This window comes from Dermacentor andersoni, chromosome 5 (genome assembly GCF_023375885.2).
Source record: "Dermacentor andersoni chromosome 5, qqDerAnde1_hic_scaffold, whole genome shotgun sequence".
NCBI lineage: Eukaryota > Metazoa > Arthropoda > Arachnida > Ixodida > Ixodidae > Dermacentor > Dermacentor andersoni.
Window position 1 is genome coordinate 4,140,680 of NC_092818.1, and position 16,425 is coordinate 4,157,104.

Sequence of the window (16,425 nt, forward strand, 5' to 3'; positions counted from 1 at the left end):
GCGACACGTTTCACCGCCTAACAAATGTTATTGCACAGTGCAGGACACGTCTCCATGTTTCGTTCACGTTACAAAACAACCTGCTCGTAAATAAGAACTTCTCACGAGTCCGCGACAGCGACCTTCTCGTTGCTCCATCAGCGCTGCGTCCAGAGGTACTGCACGCCCTACATGACAATCCAACCGCTGGGTGCCTAGGATTCTCCCGAACGCTGTCGAGGATACAGGAAAGGTATTACTGGCCGCGTCTGACCGCCGACGTCGCCCATTACGTCAGGACATGCAGAGACTGTTAGTGACGCAAGACACCACCGACCAGGCCAGCAGGATTACTACAGCTTACTAAACTTTGTTTATATTCATATTTTGTTGAAGACAAAGCTCCTTAAACTGTTCAAAAGAAATGTCCAATTCGTCAAGTATAGCCGTATCATCGACCATATTGTAGTCCCTGTAAGTCGAAACATGTCTGGATACATTTCCATTTTGCTGCAATGTCATTGTTATGCCAACGATGGAATGATCATAAATTCCAGGAAAAATCTCAGCTTTGTGTGGCCGGAGCAACAAGTTTTCACTCAGAAATATGAGGTCAAAGACAGATTTGCTGGCTTGCTGGACACGAGTGTATTCATTACAACTTGGTGAAGACTGCGAAAAACACATTTCAATTAGTGCAGTGGCAGGCTTGCATTCCCTATTTCTCGGCAACATGCTGTCCCACAATATTCCCAGAACATTCATATCACCTGCTACAACAACGTTCTTGTGTTGTGCACGCAGACAGTGCATGAAATCATTCTGTCTCTCGATAGCTGCTGCGCTTGTCCCAGGTGGGGGATACACTGCACCGATAACAACAATGTTCACCCCCAAAAAAATTTTACACCATGCTGTTTCTATATCTAAAGGATACTCAAATACTGTATACCACAGTCTGCTATCAATGAAAATCGCCACACCCTGACCTCGGCTGCTACGGTCATTCCTTATCACTTTGTACCCTCACGGACAGATCTCGTGTTCATAAACTTCGTAGTTAAGCCATGTTTCCGTCACTGTCACCACATCTGGCTCGTGCTCGGTCAAAAGATACTCCCGTTCAAAGCTTTCGTTTAAAAGGCTATGGGCATTAATACTGAGCAAGTGAAGCCTGGGCGTCTGGTGACGTCACTCAGATGTTAATGCACTAGTTCCAGTTGCATTCGGGTCTGTCTTGCTGATACATACGTTGTTTCTTCATGTCATCCCAGCCGTAAGTGGTACCGTCAATCTTCATCTTGTCATAAACAAGAATAACTTTGTGCCCGCTTCCCTTATCCCTCAGCGCACTGTTCCAAAGGTTCCGTCGCTTCTGTCTAACATCGTTTGAGTAGTCTTCATTAGTAAAAAATAGCTGTCCCTTTAATTTCCCGAGCACTCCGAAGTACAGCTTGCCTTTCATCAACATTAGTAAAATGCAGGAATACTGGCCTTGTTTTGCCTGAAGAATACTTTCAATTCTGTGCAGGCGTTCAACACACGTAACAGAAACATTGAGCTTCTCTAGAAAAACTTTGCCAACTACTTCACCTTTCAATTTCTCTGCTGTTTCATTTTCCATCTCTGAGAGTCCCATTACGATGAGGTTATTGCTTCGACTGCGGTTTTCGAGAACTTCAAGTTTTTTCTGCATGCCATCCAAACACATATGTAAGTTAGAAATTTTTATGTCTGATTGCTCTATTTTCTTAGTTAGCTCAGGAATACTAGACAACAGTCTCAACCTTAGCAACTGTTGCCTTTAGGTCAGTCACATCACTCTTCAACCCTTTAATTTCAGCCAGAAATTCTTCCAGTAACTCTCGTTCAGGACCCAGATTCGTTTCAATGTCACCACAACATAACAATTGCGTCATAACATCCAAACATTCACTGGAAATTGCACAAAGGGCTTGTGGGCTCGACAGCACTAGCAAACCGGGACAGTCGTCTTTGAAACAAGCATAAGAGCGTTTGTCATCAAGCTGTGTGAAGAATAAAAGTGAGTTGGTCGGTCATTTCATCGCGGTGCTGCCAAGCCCACTGGTATTTTTTCTCTTGATATATTTATTTATTCCATTTCAGTATTTTCTTATTTTTTTCCTGAGCACCGGTTTCTGCCACTCCTTCTATTATCTCTTTCAGAGACGCGATAGCCCACAAACACCAGCGAAACAGGTAATAGAGGGCAGCTGTGCACGCGGGAGTTGACACGTGTCTCTGGCCTTGTGCACAGCACTCCTTTATTCTCAATTCTACACACCTTCGCTCGTTGCTGCACCCACCCGCCTTATGCCCTCTCTTTTTCAGAAGAACCCCACCTCTATATACTGTGGCGAGGAAAGCATATGTCGCTTTGAAGAAGACAAGTCCACTTGTCGAAACGTTGGCTCCTACTTTCACCTTGTTCTCGTCTTGCTCGTCTTGAATTTTCATCTCCCGGCTTCCCCGTGTTTCCCTGATCTTATGTTTGATGGGTCTCTGTGGAGTCGCCCAAAGGGGTTGTGTTTCCGCTCACCGGTGTGCACAACCCCACTGAGTGCTCGCTTGCATGGTCGTCCCGTCGTTTGCTACTGCCAAGGTGTCACCTGGTGGTGATGTTGAAGAACACATTAGCAATACTGTGAAAGACAAAACTAGCTTTTATTGGGCCAACCTGTGCCTACAAAAACAGGCTACACTAATAGCACAACGATAGCGGCAAACACGGTCGGCGATCGGCGAAAATCTGATCGGCGGGTCAAGCGCGTCGGCTTTTATACAGCAGTCATCGAATGTTCCAGACTAATCGTTGGGACCTGCATGCCTTCCACAAAGTTCTACTCCATTCGAGTCACGCGATGAAATCAGATAACACAAGGTTCGGCGACAACAGACAGCGGATAGAAGCATCGATAACTTTCCAGAAACTTCGGATACATGCAGACGCGTCCCGCGCTGTGCGATAACATATGTTAGGCGGCGAAACGTGGTCGCCCGATAAATATAGGTACACGTGTCACAATCGTTTTTTGCAGCCACTGCTATTTTGTTTTCAGTAGTGTCGTATGGCGGAAAGTCTCGGATACTAATCAGTTTTCTTTTTCTTTGCCTTCGGTGGTGGTTCCCCTTTTGGTTGCCGTTCGCATATTCCTGTGGGCTGGGGCATACGCATATGGGATTTCAGTATGGTTGCGCACAGTTCCGCTTCTCGTGGCGTCGTTTCTTTTTCTTTCTCGCTTCTGGCATCTTTCTTCTTGTGATGAAACACGTTATTTCGGGACAATAAGTTCATTAGTGATAGATGACGCTAGAATTATTGCATAGCGTATTTGTGTGTAAAGTATTAGTGCGAGCAAAGCGTCCTTGAGACAAAAATATTGCTTGTAATACACTTTTGCTGTAATTGTGAGTTCTCTATCATTTCCTACTACTGGAATCTGCAATTTAAAAAAATTGACCACAGGGGCACAGTTTTTGCGAAAAAATTCAACCCTCGAAAGGGTAATGGCAAGCATCGAGGTGAATGTTGATGTCTCCCCATTCAGTCGATTGCAATGGCAACACAGCAAATATAGCATATGTGGTTGCAGCATTATGCTTGCCAGTCTGGCATCAATCAACCAAGAATGAGTCCCTCAATTTAAATTATATTGATGTGCTCTCATGAGAAGTCTGGGAATGCTTCCTTGTCAGCAGCTGCTAACACATCCTAAACTGTGCTAGAGGTGGGAGCAGGTAGTACCAGACAGCTTAGTTGCAAATTCACTGTAGGTGGTTTCAGCTTGGCTTAGTCACAGTTGAGCTGGACTGCGGGAGATGTGTGGGCTGAAGACCTTTTACTGGTGTGGCCCAAGCGAGTACTCATGCACCTGCACGCAGAAGTCCAAGGAAAGCCCCAAGGCAGCCGAGCCAGAGACTGCGAGCCCGACCAAGCGGCCACCCTCGTCACCCCCTCTGCCAGCGCCGCGAGTGGAAGCCCCCGAGCCGCCAACCAGCCGGCCCCCACCTGCAGCTCCGTCTGTCCCCACCCCGCCAGAGGAGCCCTCACCTCCCGAGCCCAAGCTGGTCACCAAGGGCTTCCAGACGATAGTGATCAAGCAGGAGCCCAAAAACAAGCCTGTGATGGCACGCCTTGTCTCTGGCTCACAGGTATGACACTTTGATGTGCTTTATTTGCTGCAAGTACAATTGTTATTGAGAACAAAGAGCAAATGGGGGAACAGTGGGCCTAGACCCTTTGTGAATGTAGTAACTCTCAGACCGAGGCAAAGTATAAGCTGCCTTTTTTTTCTTTTTTTTAACTGTAGAAATAAATAGCAGTTTAGCCAGAGGCGATGCATTGATTGTGATAGCAAATTAATACACAGCTATATGAAGTAAGAATCTTAGTTTTATCGGCCACATAAACTTGGTAACGTTTGTTTACTAACTGAATTAACAAGCATGGTGTCAGTGCACACAAGCAAACATGAACCGGCCGCACTCTATGAGCGTGGGCATTCGCAATCAAAACGGTGGTGCGAGCAAGTGCGGCAGCATCAGTGAGCCATGTGACCTTCGTGCAGTCTCTCACTTCAACGCAAGAAACGCAAGAGTGGTGAGAACACAGCACACGCAAAGGTACGAGTCGTCTGCAGATCTCTTTCAAGATACGGCGCACACAGCCGTGCAAAGTATGCCCTTGTTGCTGGAGTCAAAGCCACCCCTTCCCTCCCGCGCTGCCTCCCCACCTTCCTTTAATATGGCACACAAGATTCAGCCACGATCATCAGTTCCCCTTGTGCCTGGTCGCAAAATGCGCAGTTGCTGCGGGAGCACAACACCGCCCTCCCTCCCATCCCCCCACGGCCTTTCACGCAATGAAAGACGATGCGTTTGCTCCCCGCTTTCTCTCTTCATGTGCTTAGCCATGATTGTCGGCTTCCCTTGTGTGCTTTCAGTCGTACCAACAGCATATGACGCGCAGTGACAGTGTTATCGCCCGTCGACTTTATACGGAACATCACAGTGATGCAGACGCCGATGGCAAAAATGCTCCTGGAGTGTCCATACAATTTCTATCGCAATAATAACGAGGAAAAGGGACATGAACATAAAAGGAAAGCCAACTCTACTCGGGAAGTCTTGATGCCTGCATACAAGTTGCTGTTCCTCTGGTCATGATGCCTCCAGTGGAAAGGATGGCCGTCACCTTGGCCATGAGTGGCACTGGCTCAGGGGGAGTAGCGGCAAGCATAGCTCAATCGCATGCAGTGGTTGCAGGCTTGGTTCACACTGGTGCTGGCAAGGTGCCATTTCGTCCACTTTCATTTTTCTTTCCTCTTATTTGTACATTTCAACTGTTAAAAAGAACCTGGTCAATTTCCTGTATGCTTTCCTAGTCCTCGTTGGGCCTATTCAATTATCCGTCTATGATGTCCCAGCATCTCAGATAGTCCAGAACTGTGAGGGACAGATAATCAAAGAGGCCCATTGTCTGTTGACTTTATACCGTGAGAATAAATAGGCACAGTGCATCAATATATCAGCAATAAAACATGTTACAAAGTACAAATACAACAGCACAGTCTAGGCTGTACTCTCTTGAAATGGATTCCTAATAAGCCACACTTTTTGGGCACCTTTACTTATGTCACTCTGTCAAGCCAGACTTGTAATGAAAGCTCTTTGTGCTTGACCTTTAATGGGAACCGACTGTACATAGTACGAGGGCTGTTATTACACAAGAGCATTTCATTTACCTATTAATTTTGAGGGTAAGGGGAGGGAGGGCTCGGAGGTAACCGCAATAGTGACTAAATATTAGGGCAGCTTGGAAAACTTTTCAAGTTTATTTTATTGTCATTTACAACAGCAGCAGCTCGTTGCTAGACTTTATCTCAGTTTGGGCTTCAGTGCAATATTGTTTACTAGGGGTGCGCAAGTACTCAAATATTCGATTTCGAATCATATAGGGAACGTTCGAATAATTTAATTCGCAAACCAAATGTCTAATATTTGATTTTTCGAATATCGGTACCTGCGGTGAATGACCTGGCCATGGTTAGTGCCTAGAGGCATGCAGCGTTCTCACGGTGCATGATCTTTCTCAGTACAAGGTTTGACCGTGTCGACCGGACTGATATAAACAATTAATGCTATGTACTCGAACAGAGGGAACAACAAAAGCAATGCGTGTGGAAAGCACAGAAACATGTGTGAATATCGGGCTGATAGCCAGTGAAAGGCATGCTGATCGTGTCAGATACATTAGTTCACTGTTCACACATATAGATTCATGCAGTTCAGTCTTTTCTACCCACACATGAGCACATTGTAATTTTGCTTGTGATGATGGTGTCTTACCTGTGTTTCAGAATTTTTTGCCCCCTATTTCTGATGTATCAATAAGCGAATAGGGTATATTCCACATGCTTCTAAAACTTGAAGAAAAGAAATGTTCAGGCCCAGACGATATACCCAACACTTTCCTAAAAAGGTATGCCGAATGGGTTTCGAAATACTTGTACATTGTGTTTTTACGTTCCTTAGAAGTAGGTAAACTCCCGAATGACTGGAGAACAGCCCGAGTAATATCACTTCATAAACACGGTGCCAAACAGTCTATAAAGAATTAGTGTCCAGTCTCTTTAACCTCTAACACTTGCAAATTATTAGAGCACATAATACATAAACATATTGTGGATTTCTTAGATACACATAACATCTTAACGGAATGCCAGCATGGATTTCGGAAAGGGTACCCAACTTATACACAGCTAGTTGCTACCATCTAGGACTTTGCCATATCTGTAAATAACGTAAAACAAATTGATGCAATTTTTATGGACTTTTCAAAAGCTTTCGACAAAGTATCACACAGTAAATTGTTATTTAAGTTACATATTCTGCTTAGCAACTCTCAAATTGTTAATTGGATTTCAGCGTACTTGAACAATCGCCACCAGTTCGTTGCATTCAAAGGCCATCAATCTAACCAATTACCAGTGAAATCAGGTGTCCCGCAGGGCTCGGTCCTAGGGCCACTCCTTTTTCTTATGTATATAAACGACATGGTACACGACATCTCTGTCAAATTAAAATTGTACGCGGGCAACTGTGTTCTATATACAGAGGTTAATGATCAATCGGATCAGGCATTGTTAAACAATGATTTTCAGCGTGTTGCTTCTTGGTGTAAGCGGTGGCAGATGTGTATAAACTTCAACAAGACTGTTCTGTTTTTGTGCGGATCACTCGAAAGAAGAGGCCCTTATCGTTTCCGTACAATTTTAAAAATGTGCTTTTGTCTGAACTGTCTGAATACAAATATCTTGGGCTATAGATTTAAAACAATGTTAGGTGTAATAAACATATTCACTATGTTACTGCGAATGCTTATGGAAAGTTATTCTTTTTAAGAAGAATGTTAACTCTGGCTACCCCTGCTGTAAGAAAGTTAGCATACAAATCCATTGTCCTCGCAGTCTTAGACTATGCTGCTATAATATGGGACCCCTATACAAAAGGTAATTTTCTAAAACTAGAGAATGTCCAAAAAAAAAGAGCCGTACAGTTCATTTATAACAATTTTCGACACAGCTCAGAGACTGAAGTACAAGCTCGCGCTAACCTAACCCAGTTATCCGATAGAAACCGCTCATCACGACTAAAATTTTTATATCGATTAGTTAGGGGGCACCATAAAGTTGACGTTAGTGAATGGATTACATTTTCTTCCAGTTATTCAACACGCCAAAGACATGAACTAACAATAACGCCTTTTTGTTCTCATAATGACTCTTTTAAGTATTCATTTTTTCCACGAACGGTCAGAGACTGGAATAAACTCAGCAGCTGCATCGTTCAAGCAGACTCTTTGTCAGCTTTCGCATCCCTTCTTGATTACTGAAATATAATTGGTTATTTTTATTGTGACTGTCTATATGATATCTGCGTTGATTGTTCCTCTGTTTCATTTGCACATTTGATAAATGGTTTCCTTAAATTTTTTGTGTTCTTTTTTGACTGTGACCTAGGCATGTGCATATATTTTGTTTGCCATTATGTTGTATTTTCTCTCATGTATTGTATCCCACCCTGCTAAAATCCCGGTGAAGATTGCAGTATCAATAAATAAAATAAAAATAAAATGCCAGTGCGTAGAGCAGGAGTGAGGCGATATTGTGGGACGTGTATGGGTGTCTCGGAAACAGGGTAGCCAAGGCGAGAAGTACAGCGCAGCCCTGACGGCTGCATCTGAGACGTTGGAGCTGACCGTTACGATGAGCCTCGACAAGCTCGCCTACGGTGTTGTGGATACCAAGCTGAAGAAGCCGTTCTATGGAAGCATGTGGAGACAGCCCAAGAGCCGCTTTCACTGCCTTCCGCAGAAGGGCGTCCATCTTCTCGAGTCTGAGTGAGGGTGGGATTATGATAGGGGAGGTGATAGATGAGCCGGCTGATTATCAGAGCCTGTACTATGTGGAGGATGTCTTTCTTGCGAAGGCCTCTTCTACGATTAGTAATGCAGTTTATCATATGTGTGACTTGTGCTATCTGCTGACCCAAAAGGTAGGTGCATAGTGTGCGAGGCTTTGCCATCAGACTGAATGTGGAGGCCCAAGATACGGAGTCTAGCTACCTGAGGGATAGGGCTGCCGTGTAAAAACAGGGAGATATTAGGGGATTCGTCAGTTCTGCGGCACCACCTGTGCACGAGGAGAAATTTGGACTTTTCACCTGCACAGGCAAGGCCTCCTGTGGCTGCATAGTTTTGCACGACACACACAGCTTCCTGGAAAGCATCCTGGATGGCCCCGTCGGATCCCTGGGTTGCCCAGATCGTAATGTCGTCGGCATAGAGAGCGTGCCGGAAGGTGGGTATCTGGTCTAGTAAGAGGGGCAGCTTAGCCATAGCCACGTTGAAGAGGGTGGGCGATAGGATCGAGCCCTGTGGTGTTCCTCTACTTGTGAGTCTGATGACGTCCGACCGGAGCTCTCCTATGCCAATAGTGGCTGTGCAGTACGAAAGAAACGCTCTGACTTAGTTATAGGTACGTGTGCCGCATTGGGAAGAAGCCAGATTGTTGAGAATTAGGTCATGGGAGACTTTGTTGAAGGCCCCCTTGAGGTCCAGGGCCAGAATAGCTCTGGCCGCACTGGGGCAATCCACAATATTCTCCTTAAGCTGCAGCAAAATGTCCTGCGTAGAGATGTTAGGGCAGTAGCTGAAGAGTGTATCCGGAAAGAATTGGCTGTCTTCGAGTAAGGGTTGTAGCCGCGAACGTACAACGTGCTCAAAGAGTTTACCTACGCACGTAGTTAAGGATATAGGTCGGAGATTCTGCAGGGACACTTCAATATAGGCTATTGACTTTGGCGGCAGACGAAGAAAGCCAGTGGGGCATAGGCGGCACTGGGGTGCTTCAGAAGGTTCTGCGAGAATCGGCAACTCAAGGCGAAGGGTACTGGCAGAGCAGTCAATAAGCAGAATGCGCGGAGAGAAAATCGAGGCCGAGAATTAGGTCGTGGGGGCAATGAGCAATCACGGTGAAGAGGACAGGAGTGTGGCGGCCAGCTATGCTGACATGTGCCATACACATGCCGATGATAGGCAAAGTACCGCCATCCACAATGCGGATGACGCTGGGCTGAGGAGCTTGTTTAGTCGTTGTCAGAAGGCAGCACTCATAATAGAAAGATGAGTGACATGACAGGATAGTCGTCAACGTCAAGAAGGTATTGCTTCGTAGGTAACGTGAGCAGAGGATTTGAGGGCAGCGTCAACAACGCAGCTTCACCTCCAGAAGCTGCAGTGCCTAGTTTTCCGGCTGGATCCGGGAGGCAATAGGCGACGAAGAGAAGCGACGGGCTTGGGGCGAACGAGACTGGTGGTGTCGAGGTGAGGGCGAGCGGCTGTAGCGAGGGTTCGGAGCAGGAGCACCACCGGCAGTGGGTTCATGGCAGGTGGCATAGGGAACAGAAGGTCCAAAGGTGCGGGAACAAGCGGCGGCGTATGTCCAAGGAGGTGGTGGCAATCGCTTACGGCAGTGACGAGCGACGTGGCCGATGCGACAGCAGTGGAAGCAGATCGGCCTGTCATCAGGGGTACGCCATTCGGACGGGTTGCGGCGAGATGTGGCAGAGAAGAACTGCCGGGGACGAGGAGGGCTGCTAGAGAACTGGGGAACGCTGGGTTGAGACGTTGAACACACGGAGTTCACACCCATGTTCTGAAATTCCTGTCTGACGACAGCCTGAATCATCGTAATCATAGTTGCTGGCGGATAGGGAGGCGTCGCGGAGAAAGCCGGCGAACAGGCGGCCTCGAGCTCGTGGCGAACAATACGGGTTACATTGTCACAAGTGGCGCTCTGACGCGGTCAGCCCTCACATGTAGACGTAGCAGCAGTGTTGGGTAGCCGCATGATGTGGTGTGTGATACGGCAGCTCTTAGCTTGTTCAAGGCGACGGCATCCTTTGATGATGGCGTCGATAGGGGAGATGTTGCCAAAAACAAGCAAATTGAAACCGTCGTCGGCGATGCCTTTTAGAATGTGTGCCACTTTATCTGCTCCAGACATAGTATCGTCAGCTTTGTGACATAGAGCCAAGACGTCGAGGATGTATGAAACGTACGGCTCTGTAGATGTCTGAACACAAGATGCATGAGCCTTTCTTGCGGCAATCTCACGCCCAGTGGGGTCGCCGAACAGTTCCCGTAGCTTTTCTTTGAAACTGTCCCAACTGGTTATCTCGTCGTCATGCGTTGGGTGCCACATGCGTGGGGTGCTGCCGAGATAAAAGATGATATTGGCGAGCATAATCGTCTAGTCCCACCTGTTATTTGCACTGGCGTGTTTATAGAGCTTGATCCATTCGTCAACATCCTGTTGCTGCCGGCCAGAAAACACACCAGGGTCACGATGTTGGGCAACCGTGACGATTGGAGTAGTTGGACAAGCCAAAGCTGTTGCAGAGGCAGTCTCGTCACCGGGAAGCATGGTGACAATCTCAATGTACCGACCACTTCAGAGTTCCGTAGCGAGGACGGGGATCGCTAACCTCCACCAGAATGTTACGCGTGGAAAGGCACAGACGAGAGAGGCTATTTACAGGCTATTTACACTGAAGCCAGACAGCCAGGCTGACACTTGCTTGCGCCAAGGGCACAGACCCACTTCGTTGTTCTCGTGGCGGCTTGTCTCTTGAGCATCTCTCAACAATATTGCATAATATAATAAGAGTATCCGGCAACTGAAGCATCCTGTGGCCCATTACTTTCCGCAAATAAAGAAGTAACAAAATCGGACTTTGATCATGCGACAATTCGTATGCCTCAACAATGTCTTTTTTTTCTTTTGCGGAGCGTGGGCACAGATTTTAAAAACACGAAGGAAAGCATGTTTTCCACAATCGAATGCCTACTTTGGGCACCTAATGTGGCTACCGAAGGAATATCGAAGAACACATGAGACGCTTGAACGATACGCACACTGCTTAGTATCCTGCACCGGCGAGACAACACTTTCCGGAGAAGTTTCGCTCAAGCTAACGCGTTGCAATTCGTCGAGTCCCCACAGCGATGGCGGCGAGCAATCATTGTTTCTATTTCTCATCTGCTAGCCAGAAAGCGTTGAAAACATTGCCAGGTGAAAATCCACTCATCCACAAAAAAATGAACGCACACCACTGGAGTGCACCGTGCGGTGGTCAGGGCTACACGAGAAAAATGCATGCGCTCTGGCTGGCTGTGACAGCACGCAGGTAGCGAGAACAAGAAAATTGAAGAGGCTCAGTGTGTCATTGCGAATAAAAGTCACAGTAGAACAGTAACTAAAAACATAATTACCTTTGCTGGCTTTACTGTCTTCACATGGATGCTTTGGCACAGGTGAATAAAATGTTGATATTCATTTCTGTGACATGACGGCACAAATGAACCACCACAACGCTTTGTCTCGTCGGAGCTCGCTGGGTGCTTTGTCAACTTTTGAGTAGTACACTCTAGTCAACTTGTCTGATAGTGTGTTGATTTGGCTTGTCTCGTTGCATGGTCCGATGTACGACTTCAGGAAAGTCGACGCACCTTTGGCACCAAATGTTTATAACAGCATTAAACCCACAAAGTCCCGGAATTGAAAATCTAAGGCACGACTTTGGAAATGTCAATGCACCTTTCAAAAGTTTGTAACAACTTTATACTCGTAATGTTTCGGAATTGAAATCCTTGCGCTCCGTATATTCCGCGGCCTCCACGAGTTGTTGCGACAAGCCCGCTCGCCATCGAAACGCCCTTGAAACTTTGTGCTTGGATGGGGCTTCTTGCGTTATGAGACTCCCGGTCCATGGGCATTGCCACAAGGTCCAGCCAAAGTTCGCAATGATCACGCCGAAATGTCTTTTCGAGCATGAAAAGGATATTCTAGACAAAATTCAGAATGATTTCCAGCGCTGGGGGGTTGTTTTGGTTGGTGGTGCATGACAGCATGAAAAAAATTTCGGGAGGGGGGTGGGGAAGTGCTGAAACCCCATAAGTCCCCTTCTGGCTACGCCCCTGTACATATGCTTTCACTCTTCACTATAATGAATGTGGTGTGTTGCACTAGCACTGCATTTGCCTGGTTTGTTTCCTTATCCAAAAATATTAACACACGAATATCAGCAGTCTTCCAAATGCTCCATTATATTTCTGAAAAATACACAATCTCTGCAAATGAAGTATATTATAACAAGAAAAAGTGGGAGCCCTAAAGCTTTCTACATTAGACTGCTGTCAGTGTCCTGTTTTCAAAAATTGCGGCAGAACCCAATCTCAATGACTGTAGACAGTAATTGAATCAATATGGCGACACAGTGCATTGCCACTATTGAAATGAGTTATGTATGAGGCATGTACTGAATGGTTAGTGCATTGAGCTGCTATGCTGAGGTAACAGGGTTCGAAACCAACCATCCGGCCAACTTTGGTCACTGAGTATGTGCCGATGTGTATATACGTGTGGCTCTTCAACGAACCTTTTTCACGCCGACGTGGGTCACTATGGATGCGGTACTGGGTAGTCACCGCTGTTTGAAGAAACTCTTTGAGGCTGACTTGGAGCCCTGGGTATGTGACACTTGGTCCGTGCTCGTCTTCATTGAACCTCTTTGATTCCAACTTGGGTCACTTGGTATGTGCCAGTATGTGTGTGCCACTCGTTAACCCTTTCGCTGTCACGGATGTACCGGCACGTCATTGCGCTTCCCCCCCCACAGTGTCACTGACGTACCGGTACGTTCTCTACCGTGCGTTCAAAATTTTGCGCCTGAGCGCAAAGCTTGCGCTCCTGGACTGGCCACGTCATCTGTTGACTCTTTCTACAAGTTCGTATTTTCGCACCGACCTGTGTTAGGTGCGACTGCCACTCCCCACTTTCTCTTTGCTGAGTGGCGCAGTGGCTCCGCGTTCACTGGATCATGCGTCACGCGCGTGTAGTTATGGGTTCAAGGGTTGTTCTGCCATCTCCGCTGGTGTGAAGGTTTTTATTTTTCTTCTGTTGGTGTGTCTGCTACGGCGCGTCAAGTTCAGGCGCACGTGCCGTTGCCTCTGCGAAAAGGGTGACTCGATTGCTGCTTTCGCTCTCTCGTCGCACCCTCGCTTCCGACTTGCAGCAGTAAACGCAAAGCCCTTCGAACTTTGTCTTAGCCTTTTTTCATCCCCCTCTGTCTTCTTGATTACACAACCTCCCATTTCTCTCCGTTGTGCGGGCGACTGAAAGCGCATCCTCCCTGTGCGTGGTTACTTTCGGATGGCTGCGCGCACGGGACCTTCGCCTGCTCTTTGGAACGGTGGCTCTTCCAATTCAGAATACGAGCCGAGCTTGGGTTTGGACTCGGACAGCGTCTCACGTGAGGAAGAGATGAGTTCCGCATCGTCAGATTCGGATGTTGAACGGATGTTATAGTCAGGCTGATGATGACGATGTTTACTAACAGCAGCTGCAGAGCACTGGAATGTGCATATTGCATTGACTATGTTATTTGTGTACCAATCATAATCAAAAATAAATTGCTATGTTCATTCCCTGTTATGCTCGTTCCCTGAAACCAAGCCGACACTCGGGGTGCGTCACGGCCAGAAAGGTCCGAGAGCAAAAGGGTTAATGGATATCTGATGCCAACTTGGGTGACTAGGTATGTGCCACTGGGAACGTGCCTTCTACGAATAAGATACCTTGAATTTCTCCAATACTAAGCGGAACGAACCGACGTCACATGTGTTCTTCAAGGACAGCAACCCCAACACATTAGCAGGCTGCGCCAGAAATGCGCTGGGTATGTGCTGCTTTTCAGTGAACTTCTTTCGTGCCAACGCTTTAACGAGCTGAGCTGTGAATTCACCGGGTATGTGCCGCTCTTTAATGAACATCTTGCCAACTCGAGTCACTGAGGGTGTGCCACTAGATGTGCGATAAGCGAGAACACGGTTCTGGGCATTCGCAGGCACCGGTGCGCCATGCTTCTCCGCTGCAAAACTAGATGGAACAGCATGTATAAACAGAAGCTCGAAATCCTGGTTGCCACATGACGCATTTCTAAGCATTCGCATACACTGACGCGCCATGCATTTCGTAGGCCATGCGCAGGCTTTGCGGCAGCTACACTAGATAATGCTGAATGTTCTAAGGGAAGTGCAAAAGAGGAGCCTTGCTGCAGAGCATTGTTGCTAAACTGATTAAATGATAAACACATAGCTTGCTGTGGTTTTGTAGTGGCTGTGGCATAGCGCTGCTAAGCCTGAAAGTGCACAGTCAAATACTGGCCGCAGTTTCCTGCATTTCATAGGGGGTGAAATTCAAAAATGCCCATGTACCGTGTATTGGGTGCACATTAACCCATTGAGGGTCGTTTTTTTTTTGCCATACGCGACTGCCCAGGGTCAATTTTTTTTATTGCAGAGTTCAATTCTTCTTAGGGACTTATTTCGAAAAAAATTTACCGTAATTTTTCTAGCGTGACCGTAAAGTGAGAAAAAGATATTTTGGGTTGGTATATATGTACTCTTCATTCATGAATAACAACAATAAAAAACGAAACTTCCGCAAAGCAGGCTTTGTGGTAGCTGCAGACAACGAATGTCTTGACAGTGAAGACGATGACGCTGGATGCTTGGACAGTGAATTTTGCGAGCTCTCGGCATTCCCAGGTGCCATGCCAGGCAGCGTTACAGCACGCGATTTCGTCAGCACTGACGACGGCGTGCAAGCTGTAGAGGATCACGCTGATGCGGAAATTGTGGCTGACATCATGGGTGATGAGGACGCAGACTCGAGCAGTGGCGAGGGTTCCGACGAAGAGGACCAACCACCATGCACTGCAGCTGAACTTGCATCAGCTTTCAGCGTCATTCGCCGCTGTTGTGGCACAATGGAAGGAGCTGGCCTTTCTCATTTGGACACTGTCAACAAGCTTGAGGACAGCTTAATGAACTTTATGGTGCAGAAGAAAAAGCAAGCAAAGGTCACAGGTTTTTTTCTTCCAAAATAAAGTTCTCTGGTCATCGCGCTGTGTTTTTTTTTCTTATGCACCTTGGAGTTACAGATCGGTAAGTTCCCGTTAGCCACAACATCGGGAAACTGCCTTGAGATGTGGAGTTGTTAGAGACGCTTTTGACATCCATTATTTATATTTCGAATTATCAATATATCGAACTATTTCGCGATCCTTTTCGAGTTCGATATATCCGGGCTAGTCTGTATTATGTCTGCATGGCGCCATTCCTGTGAAAGCGTGCCATTGCTCCAGTGGTCATTGTGAATGCAGCTAAGTCCTGAATGGCCCGATCATCTAGGTCGCGTAGGAGTGTGTATTAAATCCCATCAGCCCCAGGTGCGGCGTTGCGCCTAATGCCCTGCAAGGCCGCCCTAACCTCGGCTTCTGTAATATCGGCGTCTAGAGGGGTGGCGTCTGTGTGTGTATAGTCTCTGTAGGTGGGGCGGGTGCCTGTAGCAACTGTAGACTGTGCTGTAGACTGTGAAGTAGAGTAGTGTCATCGAGACCTAATTTGTGGAGGATGGTGCGGACTCTGTTGTTAGTGTACATTTTGGTTTGCGTAGGGTTTAATAATGCGCGGAGCAGCGACCATGTCCGAGGTGTGCTTAGTGTGCTGCTGAGGCGATCGCAAAGGCTATGCCAATTGTTGTTAGTGAGGGTGCTCGCGTAGTCATTAGCCTCCGTAGTTAGGCGGGCAATACGCAGACGAAGTTTCCGAATATGTTTTTGCTGCCGCCACCACCAGGTCAGGCCTCTGTGTGCCTCCCAGAGATGGAGCAAATGGAGATCCACATCGGGCGCCTCGGTTCTTGCAGTGATGCGTTGAGTTGCAGTTTTTAGATCACTTTGAAGTTGTTTGATCCACTCCTGGAAGGAGGGGGTGTCCTGAGGAGCTAGGGAGGACCG

The 16,425-nt window shown here is 47.0% G+C and overlaps 1 protein-coding gene across 3 annotated transcripts in view; it reads left to right on the top strand.

Moving 5' to 3' along the window:
* The window catches only part of LOC126529909 (nuclear factor related to kappa-B-binding protein), a 437,784-nt gene that overhangs the window by 348,847 nt on the left and 72,512 nt on the right, over positions 1-16,425 (top strand). For 2 of the 3 annotated variants that reach the window (XM_055070097.2, XM_050177360.3), the window contains one exon: positions 3,883-4,152. In XM_055070097.2, coding sequence (XP_054926072.1) covers positions 3,883-4,152 — 270 coding nt within the window. The remainder of the gene's footprint in view (positions 1-3,882; positions 4,153-16,425) is intronic. The other variant, XM_055070098.2, reaches the window with a different exon arrangement.